At 37.5% G+C, this 14,483-nt stretch overlaps 2 protein-coding genes across 24 annotated transcripts in view; one reads left to right on the top strand and one right to left on the bottom strand.

Moving 5' to 3' along the window:
• Positions 1 to 88: 88 nt before the first annotated feature.
• Positions 89 to 5,033, bottom strand: bnip3 (BCL2 interacting protein 3). 4 transcript variants are annotated; one of them, XM_043253820.1, is made up of 6 exons: positions 4,733 to 5,033; positions 3,311 to 3,479; positions 3,089 to 3,209; positions 2,188 to 2,294; positions 1,935 to 2,084; positions 89 to 1,106 (listed from the first exon to the last, which is right to left on the bottom strand). In XM_043253820.1, the coding sequence occupies exons 1-6, from the start codon at positions 4,773 to 4,775 to the stop codon at positions 1,064 to 1,066; spliced, it is 633 nt and encodes a 210-aa protein (XP_043109755.1). In that variant the 5' UTR covers positions 4,776 to 5,033; the 3' UTR covers positions 89 to 1,063. The 4 variants fall into 4 exon arrangements, with proteins under 4 accessions (XP_043109755.1, XP_043109757.1, XP_043109754.1 ...); XM_043253822.1 differs by having other exon boundaries at positions 3,131 to 3,209; positions 4,733 to 5,027; XM_043253819.1 differs by lacking the exon at positions 4,733 to 5,033 and adding an exon at positions 3,730 to 4,665.
• jakmip3 (Janus kinase and microtubule interacting protein 3) overlaps positions 5,012 to 14,483 on the top strand; it is a 40,653-nt gene continuing 31,181 nt past the window's right edge. For 15 of the 20 annotated variants that reach the window (XR_006252222.1, XM_043253817.1, XM_043253814.1 and 12 more), the window contains exons 1-4: positions 5,012 to 5,148; positions 5,633 to 5,701; positions 5,814 to 6,626; positions 10,465 to 10,703. Coding sequence is in view for 19 of the 20 variants with exons in the window: in XM_043253817.1 (XP_043109752.1) it covers positions 10,569 to 10,703 (135 nt within the window). In the remaining variant the exon portion in view is untranslated. Of the gene's footprint in view, positions 5,149 to 5,510; positions 6,627 to 10,464; positions 10,704 to 14,483 lie in introns of those variants that run through there. The other 5 variants (XM_043253801.1, XM_043253802.1, XM_043253803.1 and 2 more) reach the window with 5 other exon arrangements.

Genomic DNA, 14,483 nt, shown 5'->3' with positions numbered 1-14,483 from the left:
GAAACTCTTAAATCTTACTGAGCCCAAACTTGTAAATGGCAGTGTAATTGTACGTAACCTGCAATATGAAGATGCAATCCAAGAGACGTTACGGTTGGCAGACATTTATTTGTTGATTCCCTCAGTTGATACAAAACCACAATGAAATCGACACGTACACCGAACGTAACCTTTTAAGACTACAAAACATGCACAGATTTACACAATTTCCCTTATACTCCTGCCTGATTCATTAACAAGTTTTATTTAAGGCAATCTCTGGGCTGAAACCCGGACCCTTCAGAGAAACGAAAAACGTCTGTGAGATTCACAGGTGAGGCAAGCTTCATTCAACCATTTTTCTCAGCTTATGTTGGATATTTATTGGTGATTTTCAATTGACATTCATAAAAGTGTTGATATGGTACTCAACTTTTTACTAAAGTATTTACTAAAGTTCATTGCACAATTGAATAATACTGTGAACAGCTTGATTCCCAAAGTCTGTTTTTGGTGTGGTAATATACAGAAAGCTACCTTTTAAGATACATAGAAATGGTGACAAGGTAAAACGAGTCCTATATTATATCATCAAATGTTGAGATATACCATAATATATACATACAATCCCTGTTTTGATATGGGGTAGACGGCTAAATCTCTTCCCGATTCACAGTCTGCAGTTACATGTACCGCATCTCTGGAGATCCAGCACTACTACTTCATTTCTCCTCTCTCATCCGTATTCCTTTCTTACGATCCTCTCATAATATTCTCAGTAGTCTTGGTACGAGTAAATACAAAATTACGAGGATGCATTACATCTAATTCTATCAGCATCTGCCCCTAAGTCTAGCATCGGCTTTCCCTGTGCTGACGGCCCTGGAATGGACTGGCATTTTTGGGATGGGGACTATGGGAAAGGCCAGTGGAATACACAAGGGGGGAGCGAGGCAGAGAGGAAATGTGTCACGTGACCTTGTCTTATCTGCGTCTACACAAGCACTGATTCACGACAAAGCAGCTGAGATGGTGGATGTGCACATATGAGGTTTTGTCTCGTTCCTCGGCTTTTCCTGCTCCCTCAAAAGGTGCCGGAGGTAGCGATGCGCCTTCCGATGTACACCCTGAAAAAAGACGAGATGGTTAATCGTCGGATGCAGCACCGATGCTCGCTTTAGGATCTGTACTACAGCGCGCTTTTGAAAGCGGTCGTGAATCGGCGGACTCGTTTTTTGCGTCAGCGGAGCTGTGAGACGTCAGAGGAAAACTGCTAAGTCATGCTAACCCCTGTGGAGCGCTAGCATGCATTCCAGCACGCAGACCGCATCCACTGCGCTCTCAAAAATAACCCTGGATTTGTTACTATAAATGGATCCATATATAGGATTAATATACTTATATACTTTTGAAAAGCTTGAAGTTGTGGTGGATGCTGTAATATTTTGGGTGGTTGTTTATTGGCCCAAGCTAATAGAAACCATCCACAGCTCTTTAAAATATTCTAATCCCTAGAATTGATTTGGGTAATTAATTTTTTTTTTTTTGTCTGGCTGTGTAATTATTTTAGATGTTTATATAGTATATTTAATAGTGTAATAGTAGTGTAATAATAATAATACTTCCTTTTTTTTTAAATTTCGTATAATTTTGACATTATGTACTTATTTTTGTTTTATCTTAGGGTTTTTTTTTTTAACTAATAATGTCATTTTTGTAATTAAAATTTAACTCATTTCAGTTAGCTGCCAAAACATTACCTTTTAACTTGAGCTGAAACTATAAATATTGCCATTTAATTAAAATAAAATATAGACTTATTTCAGATAGTTGCCATGTCTGTTTTCATTTAGGGTGAAAGTGATAAAATAACTACATAAACTATATAGACATTAAAACACGGCTACTACAAAAAGAACGATTACTCAGGCTACTGGTTTGTTTAACGGACTCACCCGAGACCCACAGCGAGGATGTGCGAGAGGACAAGAGAGGGCAGGAAAACCTTGAGGAATTCTGCTGAGAAGATCCCTCCCTTCTTCATCACGCTGGTGTTCCTCATGCTGAGTGTGCTGGAACGCTTCGGGTGTCTCAGCAGAAACTCCCTACAAACACATCATGCATCATCTGCTTGCTCTCACTCTTTACTACGTCGAGATGCTTTTCGTGCCAAATGGCTTTATTAACCGTATCAAACAGTTTAGGTACTTCGGTGGCAGGTTTTCCGGTCGACTCGACCAGTCCCAGATCCAGTCCGCATTTTTCTTCATCAGGATCTCCACCTCTTTTCTCCTCTCCAGATAGTCTTCCTCCGACTTAAATGAAGAACGCAACAGAATTTAAATGGCTAACGGATGACTCGTGTTTCATTTATTAGACATTTTGAAAAGTCAGATCATTAAAGTGATTTTAAGTGATCCCACACCCTTTTGACCTTTAAATATCCATCACTTTTTAGTTTTGGATGTCTTTTTGCGCATTGTGTTCATTTATGCAGTTATGGTTAAAGGCAGGTTTTGTGGTATGGTCATTTTTAAGGTGAACTTCATGTAGTGTTTTTTTTTAATGTAAGGAAAATGTAAAACATGTATGTGCACAATAAGTGCATTGTATCAAATCACTTAAATGTTAGAACTAAAACACTTAATAAATGTGTAAATGAAAGTCGGTCCAAAATCTATAGTTAATGAAAAATTTTTTTAACCATATTATTTTAGTGGGTTTTCTCTTTTTTTTATTTTTTTTTTTAATCGGGTCAGAAAAACACTATTTTAATTTCTTTACAATAATAATATTTTCTTGACCATAGAAACATTAAATCATTTATATATCAGTGTTAAGTAGTTAGACGCCCTTAAATTAATCTCATTAATAAATAAAGTATCTGAAGTATTTTAGAGCCATAAAAATGAATATTTCCTAATTAATCCTATTTAAATGTATTTTTATTTTATTTAACTTTATTATTAAATATCAGTTTTACTTTATTATTCGCTGACTCATTTTTTTCATTTTATATTTCTTAATGATTCTACATATTTCTTGTCCACCGGAATCTTGAGTCATATTTTTTTTTAATTCATCTAGTTACATTAAAGCAGAAGCACACCTGTTTTAGTACAATCTGCTGAAGTCGTGACGAGGTGTCTACCTGTGAACTGTTCTTTTCTCCAGAGCTGTGGACCTCGGAGCCTCTGCGCAAGTGTGAAGGAGTCTGGGATCTTGGAGGACTGGTGAGGAAATCATAATAAGATTCATTATACCACTGTTATCCTATCAAGTAAGTTCTCGCTGCAGTTCATGCGCTCGATTAAAGTGTGCTCGTGCAGACCTGTCACACGGCAGGCTTCCTCTTGAGCTGCTCCTGCCCGACTCGTGCTGAGCGTCCAGCAGCATCTTCTCCAGGTCTCCGCTTGGGGCGGCGCTGGCAGACTGATCCTCCGAACCTCCTTTAGGAGTGCCGCCTCCTCCATTATTAAAATGCAGCTCCACCCAGGAACCTGCAGAAAAAAGCCAAACAACATCTAGGTCTTTCGTGGTGCATTAAGATGTAACTACAGTTACTGTACTTTAGTAGTCTTTCTTAGATGTTATATATATGCATGCATATATATGTATGTGTATGTGTATATATATATATAATATATAATTCTGATATTGCAGTGGCAGCAGCATTGTAATCGGTTGTATTTATATATTTAGGAATGAAAAACATTGCTTTCAAATGGTTCTGTTTAATGCACTCCTCACCTACGTTCTTAATGCCTTTGGCTTTCTTTGGAATCAATGTACTGCAATCATCACATGTCATAACCTGTTATTATTTTATCGACATGACATTGAAATCCGGGCTAGGCATGAATCAGTGATCATGACACAACAGCCAGAATATCCAGATAAACGGAGAACACGCCAGCACATGAGACTCAAGCCAGCAGTCAGAGCAAAATAAACACGGATCCGGCTATAAATAGCTCATGATGTCGAATCATTTTTTTCGATCAACATCCAATGAGATCGGGCGGTGTAAACCCCACCCCTCTGAAGCAGCGATGCAGAGTCCTTTCCGTGAATCGGTTCTTTCAGACGGTTCGTTTCAAAGAACCGGTTTAATGATTCTTTGCGGCATTTCGTGGTGCCATCTTTTTATTTTTGTGTTAGTTCCGTTAATAAGGTCGTTTCCATTCAGGTTTCGTGATCATTAAAGCGCTGCGAGTCGATTTCGAAATGTTTACATTTCTGCTGGTTGGCAAAAATACTGTCCAGTCAAATCAAATCATTACACCTTCTCGGGTTATGAATCAGACATATACGGAAAATCATATCGGATTCGGTTGTTCGTTTGTCTTATTGAGATTCGATGTTTAAAAAAAAAAAAGAGGCGGTTCAGTGAGTCGGCGAATTGCTGAAACGAGAACGCCTCGGATCGATTCCTGAATGAATCATTTAAGAGATCCGGCTCTAAAAAAAATGATTCGTTCACAAATCTCACGTCGCGTAGCTTCTATTTTTATTATTGCAGATCACATGCGTCGTCATTGTTTTTTTTTTTGCACACCTGCTTCTTTTCACCACATGTCATACCGTTAAATATAACCATATACAATGATTCAATTTTATGTGAAATGACTCGAACGACCACCGTCTAATCAGGGATGTATACAAACACCCCTAATGCGTTTTGCCTTTGCGACTGTGGTTTTTGAGTAGCACCACGCATATAACAACATTAACTTGAGCTCTTTTGACATACCCTGAAGGTTTTCCTCGGACACGCTTTGCTTTTCAATCGACATTTTAGCTCCCTTGAACGACAAAACAGCCAGCAGAAGACGATTGGCGTTCGCGTAAATCCTTAGTCGAGAGACGATAAGATTCAAAACACGGCGTTATCCAGAGGCATGGGTCTATGAGGACGGCTCTGAAACGTAGCCTGCGCTCTGCACGTCTGGTACAGTGAACAGCATGTGGTTTCATGAGACAGAAGTGGATCGGGATGTTTATTCCGTGAATCCACACGGCTGGCGCTGACGCAACATGCGGCGATGCTATGGATGGAAATATAGGGCAAACACAACGACAACAATACTGGCACACTGGCACGAGGGATGCCAGATTGGAGTAAAACCACCTCGCGTGTGTTGCCAGATTGTTCAAATCCTCTAGAAGGTCTAGTTTTTTATTTTATTAGCCTGATTTCACTTGATGACACTTGCTATTGTTTTTTATTATTATGTAATAATCTCGATTACTCAGACACAAAATAAGTTTGCTTAATATATATGTTCTGTGTATATATATATATATATTATGTATATATAAATACACTCATATACAGGATTTATCTAGATAATTTTTACATGTATTTGCATGTCTATATTTATATTAATACAATGATAAATACATATTTAATGCATATTTTTTCAGAAATACGTAAATGCATTTGTGTGTATTTATATATACATGATAAATAAACAGCACATATATTATGTGAACGAAACCTTTATTTTGGATATGATTGATCGTTTAAAAGCACAAATATAAACACACACACACACACATCCTAATAATTGGTTTACTTATTTCAGTTAAAAGTGTAACGTGGACAGGGAAGTTCAGTATCCTAACAGTTATCTTTTTCCATGTATTACAGACCTCCTCGGTTGGTTTATTGCGCTGCTTGTTCAACAAGTGACATGAATCTTGGAACTGGTAACTGTAGGTGGGTGGCATGTTACGAAATTTTCCTTCAAAACAGTATTTTGTTTAGTGCCACTAGTGGCCTACAAATGAAGCTTTGTATCTTTAACCTCAGTTTTGTTCTCGCGTCTTAGATCTCCGTCGCCATCTCCAGGGCCGGAGGACAAATCGCAGCGCTTACACTAAGATGATGGTGTGGTTCTGCAGTATTATTTAAGCAATGCTCAATAATGCAGTTTCAGGCATCAGCCATACGGAAGGAGCGGCACGCTGTGTGAGTCCTGAACCGCTTCCAAATAAACGAGCTGCGCAACGAGTGGAGCAACACAACCCGCATGTAGTGTGCAGTCGGTTGTTATTTAACGCACAGGCTTTGGCTGATGACGTGATGCAGTGGGACTGGGATGCAGTTGCAGTGCATTGACCAGCGGGCGGCTACAATAGCTGTCTCTTCCTCTGTCTCTCTCGCTAGGCAACCCAGGATAGAAGCCAGGCTTCGAGCATCCCGCAGAACTGCCAGATTCCAGTGTGCATGCATGTGCGCACGCCTGCGCATATGTGTGTGCGTGCCACCCTCCCCTCCTCCTTCCTGCCGGCATCGTCCCTCGCTCTCCGTCAGGGATGGTGAGGGAGTGTTTATGGTAAGTGCGAGGAATCGTATCTCTCTGGCTTCAAAATCTCCCCTCCCGATCGTCCTGTTTTTTTTCGTGCCGTTCCCTCCTGGCGATCCGGCGTCTGTACCGCCGAGGATCCAGCTTGTCTGCGCAGACCTCAAGCGCCTCGCTTCTGAAGGGATTCAAGCATCTTCTGCATGGAATTCGGGGGCATGACAACATGCGTCCCTTGTCGTTTCAGAGCATGTGCTGCGAATCGCACGGAATGATGGAGCTCCCTGGATAAACGCTGAAGGTTAAAACAACATCACAGCCTCGAATCATGCACTTAAGGTGAGTCTCGATGGTTGTGCGTTGAATACGCTTCTTGCAGGGTGGCATCAAGCGCGCCGTTAACCACATAACGATCCCGTTATCGGCCTGCTGGGATGTCAATGCGAGCCGGTGCAAAAGGGGAGATGCTTGATCAAATGACGCTTGGAGCAGCTCGAGCCTCGCTTGCGCAGGTTGGAATTACGTCCACAGGCTGAACATTTGTTGAAATGTTCTCGGAGGGCCATCTGCGATGCAAAGAGGCTCGTTCTGCTTGTCGGTTATTTTCTTCAGATGCCTGGCAGAGAAACACAGCACGGGTTGCATAGGTTGTATTTATGATGCAAGCGATGGATGACGAAATGTGCCTCTTTTTTTGAGCATGTGATCGGCAAGCCTAAAGGAATGAACTCGTTGACTTCAGATGGGGAGTGTTTTTGAGGAAGTTTTGGCATAAGCAACAAAATATAGATGCACTGGTTTACGTAAGCATTGGTTGTGATGCATATAATGAAAAGAAGGCAAGGCATGGATTTCGATTAGATGTCACTTTCAAATGGAGTTTGTCTAATGACTGTTATAATAACATGAGAAATGCATATGCTGTATATATTGCTGTCTACTGTATATTGTTTTATATAACCGGTGTGGATGCAAATGATAGCAGCATAGATGCTAATTGTTGATGATGAAAATGCTTGCTTGGATGCATGCACTTTTGCACTAGGTCAGAAATTTATGCTTAATGATTATGATAATAATTAAGCTTTAGCATTGTTTTAATACCACTGAAATAGTATAATTTAGTAAATATTTCAATTTGATTTTATTTGTATATTTTCGCTCATTGTTTTATTAGTTTTGCTTTTAAATATCTAGACAGTTATACATTTGAATTTAAACGTTGTAATAAATGTAAACAAAAACGAACAAAATCAATCGTTTTATTTCATTTCAGATCATTTTATTTTATGTCAAGCAACAATGTTTAGTGAACTAACCCTTTTCATTTTTAAGAGCATCTAGACATTTTTTTTATCACTCATTTTAGGTCATATTGCATAAAGTCTGCTGAGTCACTGTAATTTGCTCGGATTAGACGCTTCAAGTAATCTCATATCCGGAATTTTAAAGAAACAGTTCACCCAAGAAATAAAGATCTGTCACTCTCGCCCCAATGTGCAGCTCTTATTTACGGCATCTTCTGAACCCGTTATGATCTTTACGAAGCTTAGAGGTGAACCGTCATTAGACAGCAGTTGATCTGCACGCAGCAAACGGCTTGTGATATTCATTTAGCTTCGATAAGGCAGTAAGAATTTTAGTACAAGATCCAGCTGAGGTGAACGGTAATTGAGCTGCAGCTCAGAGCTGTCATAATAGCTGCTCTATGTATGAAAAGTGCCGTTATCTTACTCAATGATCCACATAATGTGCTCAGTTCAACTGGGCAAAGCTGAATGGTGTCTTTTGTCACTTCTAAAGTGAGTTTATGTTAAAGAAGGAAGTTAAAGATGCCTACTTCGGTACAGACTTGCTGTCAGTCTGTTGTATTTTAACAAGTACTTAACCGTTTTTTAAACAGAAAATATATTTAAAATGCGCTTGTTCAATTAAAATCACGTCATTGGATTATTTCATATACATTTAAAAATTGCTAACATTTTATCTCAGTAATCAATCGGTCCATTATGTCGTTTAAAACACAATTTGATACGCCGTTCAGGATGCTTATCTGTTAAACGTAGTTTTATGTACAGTTTTTAGTGTTTTGACATTTAGTGAGCTGTCGGGCTTCTTCGAAAAAACAACTGATAATTGTCAAATGTCAAAAGTGATAGAGCTGTGCTGCTAGAATGGAGCCACGAAGTACAAAAGTGTCCATGGATTTGATGGAGACACTTGCAAAGTGCATCTCTGACGTGATCACATGCTCAATAAAAACGTGATAAACTGAGTGCTTTCAAAGCAAATGAGTTCATTAAAAATGCTTACGTGTGTACTTGCTCTCGTTAAAAGTTATTTAAACTCACGGATGTTTTTCCTTTAATCTAGAGAGGCTAGAGATTCTTTTCCAATTATCTGTAATCTACAAGCCATGTTGGCATGTTGTTAGATTCCTCTTATCTCTAGTCGGCTGACGCGATCAGTCAAACATAAAGCTTGAAAGATAGTTTCTGTGAGGGCTGGATGTGGATTTAGGATTTGTGGTAGTGGTAAGCTAAGAAAACCTTCCGGTTTCTCCTTCCAGAATCAAGACCGCTAAAACAGCTGGGTCTTTTTAACATGAAGCACTTTTTATTGCTCGTAGTTCAATGGACTACATCAACTTTGTCTCAGATGTTTCTCAACGGAGGAAATAAAAAACAAGTCTACCTCGGCTACGCGCTGGAGAGTACGATAGGAGCTTAGATCAATTGATGGGAATTATTTTTCATTTCTAACTTATGTATCTTGGCAAATTTGAGCACGTTGAGATCTCTGTCGAAACCGTAGAGAAGATGTGAGGCTCTCTCACGAGACAGGAGACTTCGGCTCCATTTGCTCTTAACTTAATCTCATTTGTGTCAAATGAGATGTGATTTGAGATCGTTTATTGGTTAAACTGTAGTCAGGTAGTCTCAGAAAATAATGCTGTATTACAGAAGAAAATGCCAGGTACTCCCAAAGTGCTCCCACGGTTATCTATGCTAATAACGACCTGTTCTAATAAGTATATTATCTGATTCATTCGCGAGATAAAAATCACTATTCTAACGAGGGACTTGTTTTATCATTAATTACCCAATGATAATTTTAATGAAGGGATTAGCTAATCAGCGCTGGCCAACGGAGATTAGCTCTTGTGTGACGTCACAGCGATTATTCCCAGTGCTTAAAAACGTATCTCTTCTGGTTAAGATGATCTTCACGTTTTTGAAAACGTTTTTGGCAGGTCAGGATATGAAAGAGAAAGGTGCTGCGTGTTAAAAGCACAAAATTACACTTCAATTTGGCTTGACATGCAAGACATTGAAGTTAAGAATATGCTGTTTGAACTCCACAAAAGGGTTGCCAGATATTACTTGCACCTCAGATAAGGGAGGGCTTCTCTAAAGTATCAAGTGATTGAAATAACAACAATACTGCTGAAATAATATCACTATCTAGTGAACAACGGCTACAGAACGTTATTTTTTTTAAATATGTATTTATATAATATGTATTTATGTTTATATTTACCTATTTAACTCCTAAATTGTATTCAAAACCTTTGTCTGGCAGAGAACAGACTCTCTTTGGCATGCGGCTCACAAGTCTCTGTTTTCTGAGCTGTGAGTCTGTGACTTTTTATCAATAAATGGCACCAATACTATTTTATAATGTGATAGGATTGTGAAAATTAGGTGCTGAACACCAAAATGACTTTAGACAATAGGAAGATATACAAAGATGGAGAGTCTTGTAGCTGTTGGCTCAATTATATAAAAGTGTCACATTAAAATTACAGTTTTCTCGAATTCGGAATAAGTTAATTCTAAAATATGTAGTGTGTTGATTTTAAGCCATTATCATTTTTAGGGGTAGGTTCGGTGCTAATATTTGTGTTAGCTTTCTGTTAATTTTTGTTAAGGTCATCTAGTATAGTACAAAATGATCTTAACAGAATGGAAAATAGAACAAAATACAGTATATCCCATTCATAATTCCTGTTTTAAATTAAAATTTGCCAACAGAAAAGAAATTGCATGAACTGCTTGCCTTTTTGTTTGTATTTCAAGCTGATTTTCTTTTAGTGAAACAGTCAAACTTTAATCTTTCAGTTTTTTTATTTTTTAACTTTAATTTTTTTAAATTTTTGTTTCCTCGTGAACTGCAGGTGGGTGGAAAGATGTAGCTGAGGGACAAACGGAAACCGATCTTGACCGTTCGCAAACTCAGGTCATCCCTGAAAGGGGCGTGGCCTGTGGAGTACTGCCCAACATGTCCAAGAAACCCCCCAGTGGGCGGGGCAAAGGGGAGCGGCCTGACGCCATGGCAGCCCTGCAGGCAGCCAATGAGGAGCTGAGGGCCAAACTCACCGAAATCCAAATTGAACTGCAGCAGGAGAAAACCAAGGTTTGAATCTAGAGCTACTTGCTTGATTTTGTTTCTGTATTGTGTCTGATTACATTTAGGGTGGAAATGGCTTCTCAGCGGCAGCATTTCTTTTAATGTTGACCTCATTTCCTTCTTTATATTTAAAAGATTTATTTTCTCTGGAGTCTCTTTGCTGTCACATCTTCTGCTTATGTCACTGTGATTGCCTTTTTAATTCTTGTTCTCTGTGGATGGAAGGATCAGAGCTGAAGTTGTGCCTGGTACAAAATATTTTGTTATTTGTAGTACTTGCTGAATCTGTAATCGACATGAGACATGAAGACTTTATACATTGTCTCAAAATCCTACGTTACGTGGTTTCTACAAAAATATAGTCAAAATCATACATTAATTTGATTTAAAACAGCCTTAAACATATAGTCTACCAAAAATTTTATTTTAAATAAAATGTATGAATTATCTTTATTTATTTCTCTTTACTCGCCATCTTTTTATTTATTTATTTATTGGTTTATTTATTTATTTATGCTATATATATATATATATATATATATATATATATATATATATATATATATATATATATATATATATATATATATATATATAATACTTCTTTTTTTTTTCATTTCTTAATTAGTCAATAATGAAAAAATGTAAATTTTGGCCTGAATAATAGCTTCAAACAAAACGTAGCGTTATTAATAAGCAGTGCATGTAAGAAGCTCTTGAGAAATTCCCTCAAATTCAGTTCTTATGTTTTATAGATTGGGCTTATTTTGTTTAAGTGACTGCGTGTTTTCTTTTAGCTGATTTATGGCTTCGTTAGCTCCGGGAAACAGTGTTAAATGAGGGTGAAACAAACCTATAGGCATTCTGTCAAAGGGGGTTCAATGTCAGGCCAGCTTGTGACTGACGGCAGGTCAGGGGTCAATGATTGAGCTCGCTCCATTACATCTGTGCCTTGTTGATCTCGAAGGGAGAAGGTGGTCTTTAGGAGGCGTGGGAGAATCCAAACCATCCATTTCATGGCCTGATGATTGACAGATGGGTGTGAACCTCTGTTCACTGTCGTATGAACACTTCATTTGCTTGATTGATATCAACACAGTTATTCTGTTGTGACATTGAACTGCAGACATCTAAACCTTCATGTGTATATGTGTATATATGTGTATATATATGTATATACCGTATATGTATATATGTATATGTGTATATATATGTGTATATGTATATGTGTGTATATGTATATATATTTATATATATATATATATATTTATATTTATTCACTTATTTATTCATTTTTTTGTAAATTAGAGGCAAATGGAAAAGAAACAGAGTACTTCAGAACGCTATTAAAAGTAGATTAAAAGCCTAGTGAGGTTCACAGTTTGGTACAAATGATCTATTGTCGTAGACTTTCGAAACATAAATTAATGTTTTAAAATAAATTGGTGCTTTGTTGTCATGTGTAAGGGCCGCTCGTGTTTTATAATCAAGGTTTGTTGCGTTCTCATGCAGGATGATCGCAAATATAATCATTCCATGAGTGTGTAAAATATAAAGGTTAGCCTCTATTTGAAGATTTAAGTCACACATGGTTAGACGAGTCTGATTGTGTAAAACCTAAAGAGACATTGATTATAATTGACATTGAGAGAGAATGATTACAGAAGTTACAAGATTTAAGGATGTCAGATTTACTAGTATTTACTAGTTGTTGTAAATCATCAGTTTTTAATCATTTAATGTACAGTACATCAATTAAAATATAAATATTAAAATATTTATCTTAATTTTAATATCTATTTATTTATTTACAATAGATAATTTGATTGATTTGCAGATTTCAGTGTCTAATCGGCTTTTACATGGGCTTTGAATATATAATCAAATCAACTTTTTTTTTTTTTCTTGCTTCATTTGCTATAATTTTTGTTAGTTTTTTCTTTTTTTTTTTTTTTTTTACAAAAGATTTCAATTTTAATTAAATGCTTTTCTTTTAAAAAAGAATCCTAAAACATTCTTCTTAACCCTATTAAGCAGCTCATATGTTTGTTTTTTTAAATGCTTCTTGCTTTTCTAAATTAAAAAAAAAAAAAAAAAAAAAAAAATTATTAATAAATTTAATTAGAATGATTTCAGAAGGATCATGTGGCACTAGAGTAAAATTCAGCTTTTGCAACCAGTGGAATAAACATTAGTATTTGTTTTTACATTTCCTGGCAAAATTTGTGTGTGTGTATGTGTGTGTGTGTGTGTACACATGTGTACATACTGCAGTGGCTTTCAGGATCAATACACACCTCTCAGGGTGAAAATAACTGACAGCGAGGTTCTGGCAGAAAGGACACCAGAAAGCGCCGATGGCCGCTGACAAGCATTCATGCTCAGAACGGATTCTCTCCACTACATTTAAGAATCACATAGGATATTAATCTACCGACCCTTTTGCTTGACCCTTTCATCATCTGAATCGTTTAAAGCGCTCATAAGGGACCTCATTATTACTCTAATTAATCATCGTAACGCCCGCTGCAGTTATATTAATGCTACCATTAAGAAAATGTCGGACTGATTTTAATATGTGCTATCAGACAATGTATAGTGGATAGAGTAATGAGGTTCAATTATCTCACAGTGGACAGTGTGTGTGTGTGTGTGTGTGTGTGTGTGTGTGTGTGTGCTCTGTGCGCATCCACAGATCCTGCTTGTTGCCCTTGGTTATATTCAGGGAACTTTTATCAGATCCTCCTCGCTGATACAACGCAATCTTTTATTTAAAAGCAAAAGTGTAAATGATCCGGAATAATGCATTTTCTCTCTGTGCACACCCTTCAGCTGTGTGAGAGTTTTATTTTAATATTCTGACCCTTGTACGGCAGAACTGGGAAAACATCCTAACAGGCCAATTACCGCTACAGCGCCCAAAGTCAAACACACCGCTGTACCTTGTTTTCTGTTAAAATTGCTTTTCTGATTGCCGGAACAAGAAATGCAGCGTTCAGGAACCATTCAGGCCGTCGCTATCGTGGAGAAAGAGAGGGAGTTTGTGCATCATTCGTGATAAACAAAGAGCGTTTTGTGTTTCGGTGTGGAGATCCGCCTGGAAATGGAGTCAGAGACGGGCTAGTTTTTGTTAAATAGCCAAAAGCGAGTCTTGAATTCTGTCTTGGCTGTGAATGAGTGATGTCTCGGAGAATCATGTTAGACTAACAGAGCCTGGAGAGAACAACACGTGGTTATGACTGTAAAGTTCATCCATGTATTCAAATTATTATTAGCTATTACTTTATTTGTTGTACCAGACACTTAGCTTTTTTTTCCCCATAGTATTGGAATGAATTGGGACCGAAGTCTTAAAGAATGAAAAGGAAAGTTCAAGAGTGATGTATGATTTGTAAACGAATCGTATTTGGACTGAGATCTTCTCAGTGAACCTGCTGACCTAATTCTCAAAACCTCGTATGAATGATTCACTGAGGATTCAGATTGATCTGTTCAGTGAACTCAGTGACTCAGTGAATCATCAGCTCCCCGGAGGGAAGATTTTCAGTGACTAAAATGTTAAAGTAAGAGCATTTTCTTACAGTAAGCTTCAAAGCTTGGAATATAAAACCAAACTAGTATTTTAGACTAGAAGTTTGGCGCTTGAGTGTCTTTTTATGAAGCTTTAATTACCATTATTATCATTATTATTGGATGGGAAAGATTGATCGGTACAAAATTTCTTCTTTTGTGAGTCATATGAATTTGAAATGAATAAAATGAATAACTGACTTTTCATTTATAACC

This window comes from Puntigrus tetrazona, chromosome 12 (assembly GCF_018831695.1).
Source record: "Puntigrus tetrazona isolate hp1 chromosome 12, ASM1883169v1, whole genome shotgun sequence".
Lineage (NCBI taxonomy): Eukaryota > Metazoa > Chordata > Actinopteri > Cypriniformes > Cyprinidae > Puntigrus > Puntigrus tetrazona.
Note: the sequence above shows the minus strand (reverse complement) of the source record. Positions and strands in the feature narration are given on the sequence as shown.

What these genes read in the sequence shown, in the direction of transcription:
- bnip3 (XM_043253819.1), bottom strand. Translation starts at nt 3,790, where the DNA reads ATGACATGTGATGATTGCAGTACATTGATTCCAAAGAAAGCCAAAGGC. An exon ending in GGAAGCCTGCCGTGTGACAG is followed by an intron (nt 3,210 to 3,310) that starts GTCTGCACGAGC and finishes TTTCCTCACCAG; the next exon opens with TCCTCCAAGATCCCAGACTC. An exon ending in AGCAGATTGTACTAAAACAG is followed by an intron (nt 2,295 to 3,088) that starts GTGTGCTTCTGC and finishes TCTTCATTTAAG; the next exon opens with TCGGAGGAAGACTATCTGGA.